Source organism: Gallinula chloropus (genome assembly GCF_964237585.1).
Source record: "Gallinula chloropus genome assembly, chromosome: 5".
NCBI lineage: Eukaryota > Metazoa > Chordata > Aves > Gruiformes > Rallidae > Gallinula > Gallinula chloropus.
This window is the reverse complement of record NC_140090.1, coordinates 22,097,743-22,120,242: the sequence shown is the minus strand read 5'-3', so window position 1 is coordinate 22,120,242 and position 22,500 is coordinate 22,097,743. Positions and strand designations below refer to the sequence as shown.

General features: G+C 38.1%; 1 protein-coding gene across 1 annotated transcript; it reads right to left on the bottom strand.

Annotated features, from left to right (window-relative positions):
- Nucleotides 1-1,204: 1,204 nt before the first annotated feature.
- Nucleotides 1,205-20,929, bottom strand: HAT1 (histone acetyltransferase 1). The gene is made up of 11 exons (XM_084265716.1): nt 20,889-20,929; nt 19,596-19,667; nt 17,672-17,747; nt 16,111-16,231; nt 10,514-10,693; nt 10,168-10,289; nt 9,563-9,667; nt 9,117-9,223; nt 6,466-6,617; nt 5,106-5,222; nt 1,205-1,503 (listed from the first exon to the last, which is right to left on the bottom strand). The coding sequence occupies exons 1-11, from the start codon at nt 20,893-20,895 to the stop codon at nt 1,336-1,338; spliced, it is 1,227 nt and encodes a 408-aa protein (XP_084121842.1). The 5' UTR covers nt 20,896-20,929; the 3' UTR covers nt 1,205-1,335.
- Between the last annotated feature and the right edge of the window lie 1,571 nt (nt 20,930-22,500).

Here is a 22,500-nt window from a genome sequence, read left to right as displayed (position 1 = left end):
TTTGTGTTGGAAGGAACCTCAAAGATCAGCCCCTCCCATGGTCAGGGACATATCCCCCAGCTCAGGCTGCCCAAAGCCCCATCCAACCTAGCCTTGCACATTACCAGGGAGGGGGCAGACACAGCTTGTGCCAGTGTCTATTCATAGCTTTTGTGCCAAGAATTAGTAACAAGGTGGTTCCTGTAAACCAGGTTGCAAGTTTTGCTGTCCAACAGCAGTAATCCCAGCCCATTATAGAATGAGAAACCATGTGCAGCCCAAGGACAAGATATCCTAGCCAGAATAGTCAAAACTTCTAAAGAATTTAATAGAAAAATGTAAAAAACACACAATACAGTTTTGAAACATATGAAAAGTTACTACTTCCCAGGCCTTCTGTTAGTTCTTAAAGTTACTTTTTCTCCCAATCATATGGTAGTAGAGAACTGTCAATCTACAAACTCCAGTTTTTAAAGCTGGACCTGTGTCCCTTTAGGACCATGAAATATAGTTAATAAATGATCTGTATTCAGATTAAGCCCTCTTGATGACAGGCCAAGACAAGCAGTTGTTAAGCCTGAAATACAAGAACAGATAGTGTGGTTTAAGAACTAACAGAAGGCCTGGGAATTAGTAGATAGCAGAATAGTCTCAAACTATAAAGGCATTTGCTTCTTTCAGATAGGCATGTTTCTTACACTAGTACAAGTGCTTGCAGAGTCCTTTAGAGTGTCTTGACTATTCCCCTCAAATCATGAATCTGAAAATTTGGGAGTTTTAAGAAGAATATACTCAAGGCCCTTTAGAGGCTTACGTAGAATGCGTGCAGGATCCACTTTTTGGAAGGGCAAAGAGCCTGTGCTCAGGAAGCATGCCAGCCAGACCCTGGAACCAGTCTTCTAACCTACTCATACGACATAAAACCAGAGTACACAGGCCCTACCTACACAGTAGAAGAGGATCCAAGTAGAACAGGCAGAGGAGGATTAAGTTAGGAGAAATGTAAGAGAGATGCATTATTTATATTGCTTGAATTTATGTATTAACTTGCTATTCAGGTACCTATTAAGTCTCAAGGCAAAACAGAAGGGGAAAAGAAAATCCATACAATTGAAGTGATACTCTGTCTGAGAATCTACATCGTTTATTTCAGCAGTAAGTGCCCCCAACTTAGAGTACAACACTTGAAAAAACCACAAGACAAAAATAGAAAATATTCAAAATGCACAGAAACACAAGTCACCTTTAATGTGATTAAAACGTCACATGAGATTTTTTTTGCAGTTAAGTAGCAATTAAGGATGTGCTTTACAACACTGTATAGAAATTTGCAAGTTTCCTGTACAGGCAGGACCCTCATGCTTGTGCAAGTCGTTCTAGGACTCTCCGGTAATCTGTAACCAGTTGTTGGAAGCTCTCTTCTAACTGTTCATGTTGCATGTTTAGGTCTATTTGGTTCAACTGATTCGTCAGTTCCTCTGGTCTTAGGCATCTTCTCATCTTGGCAAGTTCTCTCTGCTTTTTCTAAGCAAACAAACAGTAGTTTGAACACAACCAATCATCATTGAGAATATGGCATTTAAAATTAAATATATCTAGTTCTTTAAGATGTCCCTAACCCTGAGAAAAATGGTAACAGCATCTGACTAGGACATCTGTTCTGTTAAAACCCCCTAGTTCCTGTATTACCAACAAACCAGAGAAGTGACAAACTGTTTCAAAGTTTTTCCTTAACCAAACAAAACCAGTCCCATGGTGCTTGTAATACTGAAGATGTATGGCATGAAAAAGTAGACCTTATCACACTGCTACCCCATTATGTGGCTCTTCAGCCAACTAATTTCCCCATAACTCAAAAAATTAAATCTTAAGGCTCCCATACAAAGAAAAGACTTCACAAGTTAAGAGATATTCACCAGTTACCAGGGATTAGCAGTAACAGCACTGAAATGCAACAAGGTCATTTACAAGCATAAACACACTTACACAGCACAAAGATGAAGAGCTCCCCTTGCAGATACGGTATTTTTGTTTCTTAAATGCAAAAGTATTGAGGTGATTCTCCTTTCCCCAGATACGCTTCTATATAATAGGTGATACCCATTTCTGAACTGCTCAGTTCCTTAGTTACTTTCTATTATTCAGTCTTCCCCCACTTTGTCATTCAAATTTCATTAAAAAAATACATGCATTATGTATGCCTAACAACTTATCAATAAATCTCTGCATTGCCAATAGGATCACAGACTTTGTTGAAACAAAAGTTTTCCCAAACTATTTCTACCAGTCTCAATTAAAACTTGCTGTACTGGATTTAATTTTACACTTATCTCAATGAAAAATTTGTTCTCTTTCTAGGATTGATGCTGAGGGTCAGGAGGAAGAAATGGAGACTGCAGTAAACTATAAATGAGTAAGATCAGAAAAGTATTTATAATCTCCTACAAAGAGGCAAAGTTTGGTTCAGAAAAGGAGGTTCTGTATTGGGAGTCCTGATGAGGCACCCAGGAACACTTCTGGTCAATAATCAAGAAACATATCCTTGTAGTAAGGGAAGAGCAGCAAAGCTGCTCAAATTTTAGATGCATGTTAGACTTCACTAGTAGAAATTACTAGGATACTCAAGGAGGTGATGAATTGCCCAAATGAAGAGAGATGAGTACCTTCTGTCAGTAGAAAAATGAATTCTAAAATTAATGCAAAGTCTGCTTAATTAACAGTAATATTTGTTATGATTACAAATACTAGCTCTGAAAAAAAGGTGCCAGCTTTAAATGTCCATTATGTCTGATACTGTAGCATTAGGCCATCTTCAAGTTTCAGATTTCAGGTAAAAAGGAAACTCCCTCCACCTGTTTCAGACAACCAGTTGTTTCAATCTCCATTTCCCTTGAAATATACTACCAGCATATCCAGGTACACAAGATTCTGAAACCTACAGTGACATTCTACCTGGCCAGTTTCAAGATGATTCTTTGGGAGCAAGTTATTTGTCTGGATAGCTACTGGAATAAAGTATACATTTCAAGTGCAAACAAAAGTATTATGATTAAGAAAAGCAGCATAGCAGAGGTGTTTACTTCCAAAAGGGATGACATGAACAACACAGACATGGTCAAGGAGACATGACCACTGAGCATAAAAAGCAGGTTTCTTCAAGAAGTGGCAAAGCCCCAGCGAAGCTGAAATTTCACGAGCTGCTTGCCCTTTGAAATACCTTAAGAGCGATGTCCTGTTCACTAAGATACCAAGTCCCTTACTTCCTCTATTAGTAGTACTCACACAGAGAGCATTATAGTTGGCTTATCAGTCATTCCAATCTCGTGCCACTCTATACATAAAAATATCACTATTTTTAGCAACAGTCTTCCAGCAAATGTGAAGACTTCAAGAGGAATAGATGTATTAGCTGTTTTGATCTTGGGTTTCTGCACACAGTTTTATTTCTGCTGCTGTTAGCCAGGAAAGAGCTGTAAGATGCAATACCTCTTTTACTAAATTAAGTTAGTGGTAATTCTACATCTGTAAAAATGAAGCCATCAACTGTTTTATATTAAATATACCACATTAGAATAAGATGTAATATTCCCCCCCTCCAAATGACACACTCTCACTCTCTCTCTCTATATATATACATAAGCAATTAAACTGCAATTCTACAAGTCTTGGAGAACAGCACTAAGACTAAAATTCATTGGAAATACCGTTTTAAAGTAGTGTATGAGTAGGCTGTTTAATAGGTAAAGCTACCATAAATAAGATGCCTGTATTTCAGCTATCGTTGTAAAATGTACAATCAGGGAAAAGGTGTTGGCTGCTTTAAGGATTCTCTTGAATCCCCATTGAAATAACGGAAAAAAATTCTATCTCAGTATTCTGAAGCAGCGATATTACATATCTAGCAATACAAAATCCATTCATTATTAATGCATTTATTGCATGCAAAGACTGGTGTGGAAACAACTACTAGAGGCATTAGAAATGAAGCTGCTTATGGGATTTTGTGTTTCCCCCACATGACTTCAGTGATGAATGAACGAAATGAAACCATCTAACAGTCCTGTTAGCTGAAAAATCATGGCCTTATTTGTAGTGGACACTGAGTGAAATTTAGCAAATGAGACAAGACACTCATGAAAGAATAGGGAGTGTTTTGATTAAGGTCCTGCTGCTCAGCATGACATGGAGTTATCTCCAGATCAGGCAAGTATTTAATACAGTGCCAGGTTCTTATTTCTGCTAACAGCCCCCACAAAGTCCAACATGAGTACAATCAGAGCTTTCCTATTTTGGTGTAACCGGGTATATGCTGCTTTAGGAAGCCTGTCAAGCTAATCAAGGTATTCCTTACTCTTTGTGAAACTTTCCCAACAGTGTTTCGGGTTCCTTAGCAAGTATTTGTTCGAAGAGAGTAGCTAACATGCTAGTTATAGCAATAAGCCTGGATTTATTTGTGGTCTTTTGATTCTTAATACAAAGACTGATGCCATTAGCAATAGCTAAATATTTTAATCTGTATCAAAGGGTCAGTTTGAGATATGGACCAACTATACTGAAGATCCTGAGAAACATATTAAATAGGAATTATGATAATTACTTTGCACCAAGTTTAATACTAGCTTGAACTTTACTGCTGAAATTCTTTTATATTCCAACAGCACAGAGTTATATGTTGACATGGCTCAATTAGTTCTAGCAAGCTGTTCTGTTAAGACCTAGCTAACGAGTAGAACAAGAATATAAACTATACCTAGTCTGCAATATAAGTTTATTACAGCATTTACCTCTCCAAATTTTTGGCTTGTCTCTTTGAAATTTTAACCTTTTTGACAAGTTGATGTTTTTTCTCCTTAAGCCTACCTGGGCATAAAGCCCCTTGCAGCTAGATAACATAAGCTCAGTAGTAACTTCCTGCTGGAATTGGGCAGGAAACAGGAGCCAAACACAGGATCTTCAGCGCTGCTATGTATGAATGTTCTCTGCATCTGTATGTGCCAGTTGAACACTGCATAACTAATAGCTGATTGGCAGCATAATTGGCATCAACTACATTTATGGAAATGAAAGTAAAATCAAGTATAATTAGCCTTGAAATAAGTATTAAATGATACTTAAGTCATATACACCTTATAGGGGCCAATCAGTCTTCTTTTAACGTCCAACCGAAAGCTTCTGGACTGTTCTGCATCGCCCATATCTGTTGCACGCAATCGGAGAATCTCATAAACTCGTCTTGTGTGTTGCTGATGAACAGAAAGGAGAATAAAAACCTTTATATGGACATCAAGTCACTGAACAGAACTCAAAGTGGAGAAATACTGAGGTATTAGGAGTAGTTCCTCAGCCTATCAGCAGAGGCATGAACAAAGCCACCTGGTGGGTTAAGTGAACAAACATTCTTGTTTTTCCTTTAAAACCATTTTCTTCCACACAACCAGTTTCTGCTCTCCTGGAGTGCTGCACCAGCTGTAGAGGTGCTTGAAGGACCCGCTGTAAATAAGCAGCAGAAAGTCCAGAAACCAGAGTCCAAAAATACCTCAAAGAACTGAAGGTCTAGAACTAGAGTGGCATTAAACAATACTTTAATGTATCTACTCCGCTGATCTTAATAATCACCAAATACCTACTGCCCTTCACCATCCCCCCCTGGAAATACGAGAATAAACCAACCACATTTAAAGCTTTCTGTTCACTAGGGAAGAAACTTAGTTAATGGAAAAACTGAAGTGCTTTTGGAACCAGGATCAGATCGTATCATAGCTGGGAAGAAAAAAAAACCATGTTGCTATGATATTACTATTATCTGTTGCATCTGTATGAAAACAGAATTTAAGATGAATTATTCTTTTGCTAAGCAACAGAACAAAATTAAGTGTTTGCTACACTAGCAAATGTTTAGATAGTGTTAAAATAATCCAATTTATTTATCCTTTCAGGTTTAAGATATCAGACACAGAAGGCTGCAGATGTAGTTTCCTTACACAAGCTATACCATTTTCATGAACGCATTTGAATGTGGCTTCACATCCCCAGACCTGAAGTCGCAAAGCTTTCACTAAACCACACTGAAATACATTTTTAATTATGCAATGCTGCCTTTTCACCACCATAGTCACTAATGAGTTTAATCATTTAGTAAGATTACCAGCAAATTTAAATTGTTCAATCTTTTTGGTTCTCCAAGTGTTTAGAGCTGCCTTAGTAGCAGTTGCTTGCTAGCGTTCTGCATTCCCAAAACACTGTATTTGTATAAATATACTTGAAAGAGATTGAAATCATATCAAGTTATACAACATCAGAATCAGTAGACAAAAAAAGCATTTATATCTAAAACCAGAGCTAGATATCTCCCTTCTAGATACATCCTGAAAAATCCCTTGAAATAAGCCAGAGTGTGTAAACTCCAAGTCTCCACCTGTATGTTTAAATTGTTATTCTACTAGCTTGATAAGAATATATCAAACTACAACTGTTCTGTTGTAATACCTTATTTATTTTCAGTTTTTGTTGAGCTTCCATCACCATTTCTTGACTGAAGCCTTGCATTAATTTTCCCGGGGAAAAGCAAAGCAAATCTTGACAGAGCTTTACAAGTACAAAGTCTCTTAGCTTCACATAGTTTTCAGATGGATCTTCAGCTAGAAAGAATAAAAGAAAAGCACATAGTAAATATCAGCATTATTTATTTCCTCACCTCTGGTATGTAATTAACAGAACTATGGAGAAGCATTCACCAGTATATGAACAACTATGTTTAATTTTAAGTACTGCTATCGGTTTTAGATGTGACAGTAGACATTATAAAGCCTGCAGAAAGAAAACCTTCTAGTGTGTTTTGTATTGTACACTACTATATAGACTTTTAAAGAGACTGATAGTAAATATGTTTAATCCAATTTAACATCTTAGGAAAAGGCAGTTACTCTATGTATGAATTTTCTTGAGCGTTCTATCTATTCTATATTTGACAGAGTAGTAGAGCTACTAGGACACTAGTTACGTGGTAGAAGACAGGTGAAACTATCTTACTGCATACAACTAAGCTAGCTGAAGACAAGTATTGACCATGAGTTACACAGTCTTTGTTAGCAAGGTAGACAGGGAAAGCTACAAGGATCAACAGACAAGCTTATCTAAAATTTAAAGGCTGGAAATCACTAAGCAAAAGCAGATCACAATTTTAAGTTACTTCAACTTTGCTTAAAATGGCAGCATAGCTACCAGAACTGTTGTTTTAGGAAAAAACCCCCAACAAAATTGAGAACTACCTCCAATGGACATCAACATGGTCCCACACACAACTTTGTCACCACATAAACTACACAAATCGCTTCCAACATTGTGAATGTACTTCTTCCTTACTTATCTGCAGTAAGCCTGGCTAAACAAGAAGCAGGGCCAAATTCCACTCCAACACTCATTTTTGGTGAACTGCTGAATTTATTCCTCAACAGCTTATATCCCAACTGTGTTTTTCTTTAGCTTTGACCACCACTGTAAAGAGTTGAAACCTGCAGTTTAAGGGTGACCAAAAGCAATCAAGTTACCAAGAAGGATTGAGGTAGAAGTTTTTGCTGTGTCTATGCAACACTGCATAACTGGCAATTTATTTTTTGGGTTAGAAAATGCTTATGACTATCAGTTGAAGTGTTTTGTGCATGAGTGGTCTAACCTTGCATGGTAAGTCTCAGAGCACTTACTCTCCAAAAGAAACAGGAGAAGTTGTACTGGAGTTATTTGATTCCATTCCTTTCTGCTCAGGCTAGAAGGACAAGGCCATTTCTGTACACTAAGCACTATCAGCATAAGATTCACTTGTGTCAGGATGACAAGTTAAACAGAAAAAAATATTTGTTGTAAATGTGAAACTCCAAAGTATTTTTAAGTTTAAAAAATTTACATCTTTCAAAGATGTTAAACAGATCTTTATTCTCTTCAGAAAGGTTAAAGGCTTTACTTCACAATCTTAGATGCTACATAACTAAATATCCTGGCCATATCAAGACTGTCCAGTCTTACTTTCTCCCAAAAAGACCAATAATTTTGCTAAGAGACTTCATTTGTCCCATAAACATCACAAGCTTTCTCCTCCTTTATTCCATGTAGAAATTAAAACTCATTTTAGTGCATATTTGCTGTTTGCTACAACCTTCTATTTAAGGTACTGAACCATAAACATATCATATGATTTAGGTTGCACCATGTTAAGACTTTGCTTATCCTCATCTATGAAAAATTACATAAAGCTTTGTACTATTAAAAGGAAAAAGTAAATGCATGATGCATATGATTTCCAATTGTATAAACAAAGTTGTACTTCCTTAGGTTCCTAGGAACAGGATTAAAATTATGATGCGAATTACTTTGTTAGGATTATCCTGCAGCAGTACAATATGAAAGCAAGTGTTCAATTGTAGTTCAATCAGAACAGGAGAGTTATTTCCAACTGAGATAAGGTCTAAGATAAATGGTCAAGTCATGCATTTGAACCGCATTTCTTCCTATGTTGGACTTGAAACCACTGGACAGATGCCATGTTTGTAGTTCTTTCTGTTACATTTAATGCACAGACTCCCTTTCCCCCCTCTACCATTTCCTAAATATTTTTTTCTTTTTTACGTATTTGTGAACATACTTCTAATGTCATAGGTGCCTTCAGCCAGCAATACGTACTCCTGGAGCAGAAATTCTCTACAGATTTTGACTGTCTGTAAAATTTTGGTTTGTAAGCTAATTAATATGCTATTTTAGTTTGGTGTGTGCCCCGTCCCCCCACCCCGATTTTGAGTTTTGGCTAACAGGAGTAAGTTGAACAAGGAATTTGACAAAGCTTGATCTCTTGGCAAACTCAGCTGTGTATCTCACAATAAAATGGCTAATTAGCTGGTAATCCGTTCATGCTAGGGATTGAATTTTCCTGGTGTGCTGTTCTCTAAGTAAAGGATTTAAGGAGCTACATTATATACAGTTCTTCTGTAAACCAGAGTACTATTAATCCTGAACTGGGCTGAAGCTAAATCTTCAAAAGGCCATTTAATTCTGACAAACGAACATGAAAGTTAGTTTGCAGGCTAACAACCCGTGAATGATGCAAGTTGCTTATTAAACAGGTGAACTGAGTTAAAAATTTAACAAACCTGTTATATCAAGTACTGTAGGAGAAGACATATAGTATCTGTGAACTGTTTCAAGCAGCTGAGCACCATGGCCCTCTCCTTGGAATGGTGGCAAGATCAGCATCTGGCTACAAACAAAGGAATGCACTTTCAGTTCTAATGTGTGCATCTGCAAACATTATAATGTAAAGACATAAAAATGAAATGGTCTTTCATTTGAGATTGGAGTACGTGTGGCAATCTTCATTTCAGAATATAATTTTTAACAGTTAAAATTGTTAAATATTCAAAACTTGTTTGAGATTCCCTCCGTTTCAAGAAGGGAACAATGAAATAAATCAGTGCATAGCCAGCTAATAATGGGGATTTTTTTAAACAAATCAACACCATTATAAACAAGTATTGGGAACTTCAGCAGTTCCCTCTTCTGAAATAAAAGGCAAGGCACGAGTTACGCCGCCAATTACCTTACACGTGGCCGGGTTTTGTCTGGGTACACATAGTAATTATAGACTGTCATGTAGCCTACGGTCGCAAAGAGCGTAGCTCCATCCTTATTATACTTCTCAAATCTGCAGATAAAACAGAAAGCCAAGCAGGTCAATTACAGTCGCGCTCCCATGCAGTGTCCATTTTCTTTTCCATTCTCCAACTGAATTTTCAGTGTCAGCAAGCTACTCTGTGAGGGCCCAATGGGTACACCTGCTATGTTCTGAATGTACAATTCACTTAATTGGTGTGCAGCAACTTGGATAAATCAGGCCTCTTTACAGCACTTCAGTGCACTTGCCTATTATAAAGATGAATAGGTGGCAAGTAAAAGAAAACACAGGCAAAGCTCATTTTACTGTTTAAGCCTACATTCAGGGCTCTAACGGACAACAGCATTTAATTCAGCTCTATTCTCAAGCTTTCCCAAAGCATAATGGAGGAAAACTCAAGCCTCATAAACAATGGTTTTTCTTTCCTGGGAAAAATATCATTATACTGCTCCAATAATTGGCCAGCCACAATTAAAATGCAGGCTTTGTGGAGGTAATAAGGTCCACTGTTGCTTTAGAACTGTACTTACACTAGAAAGTAGTTCCATCTTTCATCATCTACATCAATAAAGCTAGCAGTTTCAATAAACCACATCAAGAACGTCTGAAGCCTTTCATGATATTCTCGAAAGCCTGGACATGTCATGTCAGCCTAGGGAAAAAGCCAGGAGAAGTCAGGTGAACCCTATCACAGATGTAAGAGGAAAAAAAAGTAAAACCTAACTAAATACTCCAGTATGAAAAAGCATCTTTATTAATAAACCGGTAAAATTATAGTACTTTCTATTATAGCTGAAGCATTACCGAAAGTGCAACACTGCAAAATAAAGTTTAATTTGGTTGTTCAAAAGCAGAATTTTAACTTATTTTTTATACCTTGTATATCTGATATGTTATATCTTCACCAGCTTCCTCATTATGGACAGAGTATGTGTGTAGCAGCATTCCAAAGGGCTTGAAGTTGACCTCCTTCTCCAACAGAGACACAAAGTCATCTGTGTTTGTGCAAAAACCAGGAGGAATGATTTCTCGTATTTTACTTTCAACATCGTCTGCCTGGAGATTAGAAAAGGGAGCACAATCCGTGGATCATTAGAAAGAGATAGTGCTGATGTCACTATTGTGCTATAAGAAACGAATAAGGGATGCCATGGCCTAAAGTTATTTAATAAAAAATTAAAAGTAAACATTCCTGTTGTTCAGTAGTGACCTTCCAGTCACCAAAAAGCTCATAGATATGGCTTCTACAGTTCATAACATTTTATGTTTAGACATTGTTACATATGCCCAAGTAAAACCTAAAAGTGTTGATAGCATCTGAATATGCTGCAGTTTCAGAACAGCTAAGACTTTCCAGCTCCACAGCCTTGAAGAACTCAGGTTACCAAACGAGCAGCTTACGAGAGGTATTACATGGTGCAGAACTAAGTGGAAGAAAAGAGACTTATAATGGTTGCTCCCAAACAGGAAAGTGACTGCTAGCAGACTTGTGCACACTTATGTCTCCCTGCCTGAAATGTCTGCCCATAATCAGCTGAGAAACACATTACAAACTCAGAAGACAACACCTCATGTTCTAATCAAACAACATTTTGAAAACAAAGTCTGAAATAATAAAAATATAATTTAAACATACTGTCATCAAGTCTGACCTGTAGTGTAACACACTGGGAAAGATGACACCATGAAAAATGACAGCAAAATTAAATTCAGAGATTAAAATTACTCTTTTCAGATAGCCAAAGTGAAAGTTAGAGACTATCAGCTGAGCAGACTTCATAATCCTTTTCAGACCCCAAAAAGACCACTTGATTGAATACATTTACTACTTCTTTTTAACCATGAATATTTGATGAAGTTTCACAATAACGTATTACTGCTTCTCACCAGGCAATAAAACTTAATGAATTGGTCTCAACTTAACAAAACCGTACTCTTCAATACAACCCCTAAAAGCCTGACATTACATTCAACAAAATGAGCTTACATTCAATTCAAACTTTCTTCTGGACAATGAATCCAGGTTTTTACTTAATGGAGTTTGCCGTGAGTTCAGCTGTAATGTTTGTATTGTATCTATTTCCACAAGGACTGACACAAGAACACTTTGTGTTAACTTACTAAGCAGCTCTTTCACACCGTTTACATGCATGATGGGTATTAGTTCAAAACCAAGACCCTTGCTACTTAGCATTCAAAACAGGGAAATTAAGATGCTTAGAACAAAATACACTACAAAAGGCTAATACAACATGCTACTAATTCCTGTCCTTTCAACCATAGTCCCTTAAGTAGAAGCAATGCACCTGCAAATGAATAGCACTTTATCATTCAGTTACATTTTTAGTAAAGAGAAAGATGGATGTAGTTCAGCACAAACAAGTTTTATTCTTAATGGTGTGGTACTACCAACATTTATATTTATATTTGTAGAGAGAGCTATTAGGCAGTTAAAATATAGCTCTACAATACTTCATGTAAGAACACAGTTAAAATGCATACAATCTTTACATTCATTTCATTCTCAAAACAAAGGAGATGCATTTATTGGAACCTTTGCTATTCTTCTTAAATCAATATTAGTTAAACACTTTCTTTACACTTGCTGATTTAACCGCATTACAGAAAATCAGCCCTTTTTTAAAGTATCTGTATAGAACATTTTAAAAATGATTTTGTTTTTTTTAACTGTGCAAGTGCATTGTTTGCACAGATTTTAAGTCTGTGCTGCCAAAGCTGTAGGGAAACAACTAAGAATATGTAGTGACTTTCATTTTATGTACTTGAAAAAGGCATGTAAAAATAATCTAGAATTAAAACAATACTTCCAAGCATCAGTTCAATAATTCAGACTACATGAAGATACCTAATATGGGTGAACATGTAGTAAGAACTACTATACAAATAAGGTTTGAGTAAGTTTGCTCCCGTCACATTTCTAGAGTTTCTTTATTAGCAGTAAGAGGGAAGACGAACCTGCTGAAAGCATGTAAGTTAATGCAGCCATTGCTGGCTGCCACCACAGAAAAAAGTCTCATTTTCCATAAAATAGAAAGAAGCCAGTTATGAGAATAGAAGTTAAGTAGATAAAGCAGTAGATAGTCCTTCTTAGTTCTGTATGACAACATTTTCACCTACTGCTTTCTAAAATTTCCCTTCCCTTGAAAAGGGGCCTGACTATTTCTGAAAATAAACAATGTGTTTCATTAATACTCATACTTTGCAATGGACACATCAATTACTTGGTAGGCATCTTCCAAACACTTCTCTGATGTACTCATAATTCAAGGGGTTACCAAAATTTGTTCACTGCCTTTCCCTTGTGTATTTCTTTACTACTGGTGAGAGCTTAATTTCTTTATCACAGTAAAGCACTCATACCTTACCAATTGGTATGGATGCATAAGATGACACACAAGTTTCTGTTCAGAAGAACAATCCAGCTGACTACTGCAGCAGTGTTAAACATAGGCAAAGCCACAACATGCACAACCCCCAATGAATCAGCTAAGAGCAGCTGAGTTATTGCCTGTGATCTATTGCCTTCCTAATCAGAGTCACTCAAGGTGGTGATAGGGAACTTGGAATAGGCTTGTAAGTAAACTTGACATGTAGTAGGACTACTTAAGTGGGCACTGCCTCTTTGTACCTTCCATTTGACTCTGGGTGCCTTTAACTGAGATCATTGTTGTACTAACACACAGTAATGACATTTTCATGCCATGCAGATGCTGATTCAAAGTGATTTAATTTAAAACTATAGGAACATACTTGAAAGCTGAATTTCTCTAACTACATGTATTAATTCCAGTGAGGAGCAACGGAGTCATCAGTAGTATTACTTTAAAAAACCCAAACACATCCAATATTGAAATTACAATTTTTCATTAATTGTGTAAAGCAGATATATTAGACCAGCTGCAAAGCAAGAGAAATATATTTACAGTAAAGACTGTATCAGAGGTTAGTGAAATACTTTCCCTAACCCCATCATAAAAATATAGATTAAAAGGAAGATACTTGAAGTACTGCAACCCACAAAGCAGCAAGAAATTTAGAAGTTGATGCTCTTAATATTTACACTAGAAGAAAGCAGCTTCTCTTCAGACATTTGAAAGAATCAATTCCACAAGGATATTTACATTAAATGCAGTGCCAGCCTCTGTTCTAAACTTGATTATACTTTGCTGAGCCTTCCCTACTGATGCGGTTTATATCTATCTTTAGGGACCTGACAAAATTGCACAAATATGACCAGAGTTCTGGTTCCTGACATTTCAGAATCTGATCTTACTTGGTATCGGGTCAAATATTTCTGTCAGTCCCTAGCAGAGACTGCAGCAGCTGCTTTAGCAATAATGGAACCAAATTTAGCATCACAGAATAAAACCAACTGCTGTTGACTAGCCTTCATGAGTATTGAGATATAAAATATTAAACTGAATATTTTGCAGAGCATTAAAACTAGCTTCTTACTTGTAAACAGTTATGTTAAAGGCAGAAACTCTTGTCCTTTCCTGAACCCCATCTATTCACAGCACAATGACTACCTGTCAGGTATGGCAGATAGTCTACATCTTAGTATGATTACCCTGAATGAGCGGAGATCAGCAACCAAACAGTTAACTTCAATAAAGTAAATGTTAATTTGCATTTAAATTAACACACTGCTGTAATGGCAGCTTTCATTTTGATATCTGCAAATGTATTAATATCTTAAGGACTTTAAAGTAATGGCAAATATAAATCATGATGACTGCCCTATCTTCCTCCTACTTAGGTTTAGAAATAGCCTATTTGGATGTACCATGCTAATAACACCAAGGGAAGCACAGGGTAAACTACAACATTCTTCCCATTTAGTCAAAGCCTGTAAATGCTCTGGAAAGTATACAGAAGCCTCAACTGAGAAAGAGCCTCTTTTTTGTCCCCATCTCAATCCCTTATTCAATTGGAGGAATAATTCAACACAGTAAACAGGGCTTGAAGGTCGCAAGGATTCTGAGGGATCAAAAAATTTGCAGACAGTTCTTGCTCATACCTCAAGAAAAATGGCTTTGCCATTTCTACAGAAAACAGGTAAGTGTGAATAAAAAAGTGCTATGGTGTGGACTCTTGTAACTTGATTTTGAAATTATATTGGTGAAAAGTTGGACTGTTTGATTTTAACATGATTACTACTTTGCCAAAAGGCTTCCCTTTTTTCCTTATTTCTAAAAATCTTCTACAGATTGAATAGCATGACCGTTCACTCCTCAGACATGTTGCTCTTGCCTCAGACATGTCCAAGCACATGAACTAAGTATATCCAATACAATTTCAGAACAAGGAAGGCTAAATCTGTAAAATTCATTTAACAGTCATGCCAATGGATTTTTTTCCTTTGCAATAGGCCCTTCCTTAAAAATATTTAAACAAACTCAGATGAATTTTAAATTAGGTACTTAGAATACAACTTGAAATCATAAAGATGTTTACTTGTTCATTTTTTTAAAAAAGCTCAGAGAAATTTGAAGTCAGTGCAAATATATAGTAACTTCACACTACAGGGCATTATGAAGATTCACCAGTAACCATGTGAATGAGTCTTTTCAAAATAAATCAATTATTTTTTTTTCTTCCTTATAGCTAGAAAAACTCAGATGATATTAAGTTTTCTTAACACATCACAGACCACTGAAAAACCGAGTTTTCTAAATATGGGCACTTATGTAAGTATTTAACAGTTTAAAACAATGTTAAAAAGGTACTTCATTCCTATTTCTAAATTCCATATACATTTCTTTAGCTGGCCAAAAGTTTGATTAGCTTAAATTTTGTGGGGTTGTATCAAAAATATTATCAGAGCATATTGGCAGAAAGAGAAGAAAAAAACCAAAGGCTTTCCTAAAAGTACTACATAAGCTTGGAAAACCTGTAGGCAAAAAGAAAAAAAAAAAGTAAAAAGAACCCTAAAAAATTCAAACCCAAACATCCTGCAGTCAACTGTATTCTTTTAAGTAGCATGTAAATATATACCAAACCATAAGTTTCTAATCTCTTTTCTGCCTTACTTTCTCTCCACATCTGCTATTTAGGGAGACATGGTCAAATATCCTACCTCATGAAGTGTTTACAGAAACTTTTTTATACTGAAGAGAATTCAGTAAATCTCACCAACCCTAGTTCTCCTCCCCAAAACAGTTAACACAAATACAGACTTGCTAGGTTGCTGTCTTTTTTCTGTAACTGGTGGTGGTATTAGCACCTCATGTTTGACTGCACTGTTTGACACAATTTTGATGTTACTGCTGTCAAAAGAACAGATGGAAAATGTATAGATTAAATTCAAAGCTTCTTCAGCTTCACAAAGGAAACTGTCCAATTGCTTTCAATTTAAATGTTTGGGTGGGCAATTACTAAGCCTAGAGTTCTCATCCATATTCTGACTAATCTCAATAATATTTTAAGTGCAAGTCTAGTTCTGTCTTTACCTCCACACAGTCAAACTTTTCATTAACTTTAGATGTATATTCGATGCGGAAGAGCGTTGACAGGTTACCAGCAATATAGTACAAGAGGATCTTCAGTCCCTTGTAGCCAAAAGCAACTTCACTGAAGAAGGAGAAAAGAACAATCAGGAACTCTTTACACAGTAAAACATTCACATCACAAAGCTTTCATTTAATATGCTTTGAAGTTCACTTCATGTTTCCCAGTGAGGTATACTAAGCTTCCAAACAGGAAAAGGGATGCTGACTATCTGGACAGAGGTAATGCCATATGCTATTTCTACTGGTTATTTTGCTCCTCTCATGGAGAGAGATGCTCCTGAACTCAAGTCAAGGCAGTGCCTGTGCACCTACTGCGACCACTCAAGAAACAATACTTGAAATGGCTAATACTGCATTGATGTTTTCCAGTATCTTAAGCTCATTAACATTTATTTATCTTAATTGATCAGTAACATTTGTTAAAACTTACTTTGCAGTATGGTACAGTATTTTGGAATACACTACTGCAATTAATTTATACTGTATAAAACATGGATAGATAACCACTTCAGCAATAAATGTAGTTTTGGTGGACAGTTTCTGTCTAGTTATCCAATCTAACTAGAACTGAGTAAATGAAAAAAAAAAAAGAGAAGGGTATGAATACAAATACCTTTTTTACACTCTGAAAATGTGAGTTGCCTGAATGTAAACACTACACTGTTGTGAAGTATAGAGAATTTCTTCTCAGGCAAACAACTGAACCACAAAAAGTGGTTCACAAAGAAACAGGTGCCTTTTTCTGTTTATATAATCTATAGAATGGTTTGGGTTGGAAAGGACCTCAAATGTTGTCTAGTTGCTACCCTGCTGCCATGGGCAGGGACACCCTCCACTAGACCAGGCTGCTCAAAGCCCCATCCAACTTGGCCTTGGACACTTCCAGGTGTTTTGTTTGGTTGGTTGGTTTTTTGGGTGGTTTTTTTTTCTTTTTAAATATGTCCAGATTATTGAATATTCTGATGGAAATATAAAATACTTTGGCACTAGGTCAACTTTCCTACATAATGAAGGGTCAGTATACTTGGAAAAACCACAAAACTGACAAAGAAAAAACCCCATACTTTTCTATGTCTTCTGTATCCCCTGCATGTCCAACTGGATAGAAGTGCACATATTACAGAAAATGAATTGACATGCTGTTTCTTGATACTGTTTTCTGGTACATGTTACTGTGAAAGTTACTAGCAAGAACCAAGAATTCTTTCTTAATCTTAAAAAATACCATGAACACAGTACCAACTTCAGTAATTCTGACTGCAAAATAACGCTTTTCATTCTCTGCTAATCTACCTTAAAAACAGCATATAAAATGACTACAGGATCAAACTCTACAAAGCTAGGCAGAGGCCATTTTAACTATACTGTCCTAAGTGATGCATTGCTGTATCATTTAAAATAGCTTGGCATAGCATGATTTCTTGTTGTCTTAACAATTTGATTCTTTTCATTTGATTCTTATTATTTTCTTATTAATTTGATTCTGGATAGTTTAACTTACTCATCTCCAAACACTTGATGGCTGTACTCTGGATTGAATGTCGTGTTGTCATCCTCCAAATCCTCAGGAAAGCGAACTGAGACACAAGAGGGAAAAAAAACCAAGTCACAACAAAGTAATGAGCTTCCGCTTGAGCCACAGATGCCCTGCTAGATGCTCATGCATTCCTTCACTGCAGAGTCAGACAACTTCAGTTATGAACCCATCCACATTAGGCTGGCATACAAATGAAATAAAGGCATACTGTGCAATTTAGATGCATGCTAACTGAAGAGATCCAATCATTACACAGAATGAACCTGAGAAAATGATACAGATTTATATGTATGTGTGTATATACATATATATATTATAACTACTGAACATTACGGCCTTTAACTTCACCTTGAAGACTGAAGACAGTGCCCAGCTGGCTATTCCTCAGTACGCCAGACTGATCATGTATACAACGCTGCCTTCTCATTGTGCCATTCTACTACATGCAGGTGAGAAGACTTCACTCCAGGGGAGTTTTATGGAGCAAGGAACAGAAAAAGTGTTTCTGTCCATTTATCATCACATCAGGGTTTTAGAGAATCAGTATTGATACATGCAAAACAATTGCTCCAACATTATACTGGTACTTCTGCCAATATTACACAAACAATTAGCAACCCCACTGCTGATTCTTCCTCAAGGCCTAGTATGAAACAAGTAATTTCTGGTAGTGTAAAAATATTTGCTATAATGGTATCTACTCAAACCCAGTAATTTACTGAACATGCATTTTATTCAAGCTTATGGAGTTACAGCAGTTGCTCCACAGTAATTGTGACAGGAGTTCTTTCATCATGAAACTTGGGATTTATAATTAGTGGATGAGATTAGAAATTAAAGTGGGATTTTTCTAGGAGGAAAAATTAAGAGACTGAGATACTTGAATCCCAAACATCCTCTGTGTATTTGCAGTTAAAATTACCTAAAATTAGAAGGCTTATAACTCTTAACTTAGGCATTAAAGCAATAGTTTAGCCATATTAATGAGACATAGGTAGCTCAAGACAACAGCTGCAGTATTTTAATACTGAATGAGTCAACATTGCACGCTCATGCTAATGCAATAGTGTAGAAGTTAATAAAGCTTCTTAAAAAAAAAACGTGGAATATTGAACAGCTTCATTGCTGCTTTGCTCCAGCAAAAGTGAAGAAAATGTTGGGTTTTTTTTTTCTGGTATTGGGAAGGAATTAGTCAAAGAGAAAAATGCAAGTGAGGAGTGTTTTAGTGACAAGTCAGAAGTTCAATCCTTTCTGATGCAAAAAAGAAGTGTTGCTCTTGTCTTCTCAGGTTTAATTCAGAAAGCAACATGGTATGCCTCATTCTTCACGTTATTATTGCCACATGTAAGTTTGAGGCATGAACAAGTCCATCAAGAATTCAGTAATTCACTCTGTATTCTAGGTGTCCTATCAAGCAAATGAACTACAGAGAGCAATAAACAGTTCTTAAGTGACATTTTTGTGCTTCAGATTTTAATGAATTTTCATTAAAAGTGTCTTGTGTAATCCAGATGGGGGAGGAGGGAGGGAAACAAAAACCCAATCCAACAATACTTTTCAGTTTCCTTGTTTTTATTTTTTCCCCACTCAAAGAGGAAAGATGTAAAAAGAAAAGATGTTAAAGAAAACATAACACAATATAATTCCAATGCACTCTGGTAGCATGTTAATAAATTGCTGATGATGTTATTCAACAGACAAGACTGAATTTCTGTATCTGTACTTTGACTGGAATAGACTGAGCAAAACTAGACTATATATTCCTATTCTTGTGCTTGTACATTTACACTAACAAGTACATGCTAACACCTGGGTAATTTTAAGTATTCTTAAGAAGGTACTCAAATACTCCAGTATCAAATGCACAATATTTGCAAAATTACATTACCAAGTTTTAGCTGAATTGCTTCATTTGTATTACACTTGTATTCAGCCAGCTTCTTCTCCACAGCAGTAAGTCCTGAAGAGAAAGATTTTTTTAACAAAAGAGTTAATATATATACAATGTACATGCCACTATTATTCAAGTAACATACTTAGAAAAAAAAAAATCTGAAATCTAGAAACACATACACAACACAAAAGCAACAGAAATACTGAGCAAGTCAGTAAAAAAGCTACAACTTGATAAATCTTTGTTCCTTTTACATGTTTTATCTCATACACTTCTCTGGAACCAGAAAGCAGACCACAGGTACCTCTAATTTCTGACAGTGAAGGGCATTACAATTAAAATATTTACATTTCTAAGTTATTACACATAAAACATATTTGAAAGCTGCAAGTAAAAGTTAAGAATTTCATCTAACATGTTTCTTCTAAAGAACATGTTAAGCTACATGTTTCTGGGCATTTCAAGTGTTTGTATTAAGTCATTTTCACAAACAGGTGCTCATGAACTACAGTGGCATGTTTACCACCAGCAATTACCAGGTTACCACTTCTCTTCCAGAGAGGATGTGGGAAGAAATAACAAACAAATTGTATCTAATCTGTTTTTCAAAACATAATCCAGGCCAGGCACCCATGAAGGTATTTTTAAAGCACTTCACAAACTCAACCATCCCCCCTCCTTCATTCCAGGAGTGCCATCAGAAACTCCTTCTTCTTGCTTCAGATAGTAAGCTTTAAGCAAAAAAAAAGTTTGGGTTTTAGATTCCCACGCTCCCTCTATAAACTAGTGGACGCAGAGGTACAGTCTGTCTTACCACCAATAAGCAGAGAGACCGCAAGCCCGCGGATGCTTGCCTGCCTGCACAGCAGCACGACCACAGCAATAGGAGGGAGCACAAAGTTAGCCGCGCTCCCCACCAAAACATCTGAGTCCTCTGTCGCCCGAGCTCACCGCGATCAGCTCTTGTCGGCACCCCAACCCTGGTACCGCCACGGTCCCGAGCTCATGCTCCGGTTCCTTGCTCCACGTCCCAGCCAGAGTTGCAGCGTTCCCTGTCAGCGCCCGCGCGATCCCGACAGAGGGGCGCAGTGTGGGCCGCCACCAGGGCCCCCGCTCTCCCTCAGAGAGAGGCGCCGGCAGCGCCCAGACCTGTTCCCCCTCAGCACCCCAAGAGCCCCCAAGGGGCCAGACCGCCGCCCCACTCCGCGGTCAAGGCGGCAGGGCGTGCCCTGGCGGCGCTCGGAGCGCAGGCTGGCGGCGCTGGGCAGCGCAGGCCCGAGTTCTTACCCGCCATTTCCGAAGAGCGGCGGCCGAGTCACCCGGGCAGAACGAATCAACCCGCGCGCCCACTCACCGGAAGTGAGCGCACACAAATACACTTCCGCTTCCGCCCGCCGAAAAACGGCGGGGAGCCAATAGCTGTACCGTACAAAGCGACGTAGCTCACGCAAACACCCAACACCACCCCGAGCGGCACACAGAGCCGGCGGGAGCCTTTAAGAAGCGCATCAGCGCGATCCGTAGTTTGCATAGCCCCGCCCCAGCAAGCTGCCGCCGGGGGACCGGCCGGGCTTGCGCACATGCGCAGAGCTGTCTGCCGTGGCCTCTACCCGTTGGCGCGGGGCTGCTCAGCTGTGAGGGGCAGGTGGGGTGCCAAAACCAGGACACTCCGCCAGTGTCCCGCTGCCACACCTATTTCAGATAGCGTGCATTGGGCGTGGGCAGTCTAACCCGGCCCCAGGCAGGCCCTGGGCTGAATTGAGCATTACCCCTTAGCGAAGAGGCCCGAGGTACGACAGGCACCTTTCCCTCCAGCTTTGGAGCGGGCAGAGCAACCTCTTTGCTACTGTTCTTTCTTAAGGTACGGTCTGTACCGTGGCCCAACGCCACCGTTACACTGCAGCTGAGGGAAAGACCGGAGCTTTGTCTTTACGAAGAAAGCAAGCCATACGTTGAACCACTTGTTCCAGCCACTGCTGGAAGGACTGTGAAGATCTCCGCAATTTTAAGGGTCTGTGTGCTGATGCAGTTGTCCTGCAACCTCCTTGTACGTGGACTGGCTGAACAAGGTGGTTTAGGGGTCAGATACTTGGCGAATAGGCAGATGGCAAAACTATTTCTGCTGTCAGCTGGCACATCCGCACATACATAGCGTATGAAGTCCAAGTTATCTGCAGGAAGTTTATGTTGACCCATAGCCAAAAAAACTATTGCTTTCGAGAGAAAATTACTTGGTTTAAACTTCCAGAATTGAGTCATTGTTTTGTGACTGCCATTTATAAACCCTCAACTGCTGTGTTGTAGTTTTATGTCGCAGTGTGTTATCTGAAGTATAACAGAAGCTGTCCTTTTAATGCTTTTCAGCAACACGCAATAAAAGAGATCTCGGGCCCTTGAAATACTACAGCAAGACAAAACATGCATTGTTATTTAAGTCAGGCTTTATATGTACTTACTATGATCGAACTGACCAAATGAAGTATAATTTTCCCCTTTCTTGAGGCTACATCCTGTATGGTTTTCATTTTGAGGTATAAAGCAAGTCACCGTGCTCTACTGCTAAAGTATTAGAAAAGTCTGTCAGAAGCTACTGAATTCCAGTCAGAAGTGATTACCCCATGCTGGAGCAGGTGTATGTGTCTGAAGGAGGCTGTGACCCCATGGGAAGCTCACACTAGAGCAGACTTGTTGGTAGGACTTTTGATCCTGCGGAGGATCCACACTAGAGCAGGGGAAGTGTGAAGAGTCCTCCCCCTGTGGAGGAGGGTGTGGCAGAAAAAAAGTGTGATGAACTGATCACAACCTCATTCCCTGTCACCCTGTGCTGCTGCATGGGGAGCAGGTAGAAACATTGGGAGTGAAGTTAAGGGAAGAAGGGAGGCATGAGGGAAGGTGTTTT

Bases quoted from the DNA above. Each gene is read 5' to 3' on its own strand.
- HAT1 (XM_084265716.1), bottom strand. The intron at 16,232-17,671 runs GTAAGTTAAACT...CTCCTTCTTCAG, and splicing joins CATCAAGTGTTTGGAGATGA to TGAAGTTGCTTTTGGCTACA. The intron at 9,668-10,167 runs GTAAGTACAGTT...TTTTATCTGCAG, and splicing joins AGATGGAACTACTTTCTAGT to ATTTGAGAAGTATAATAAGG.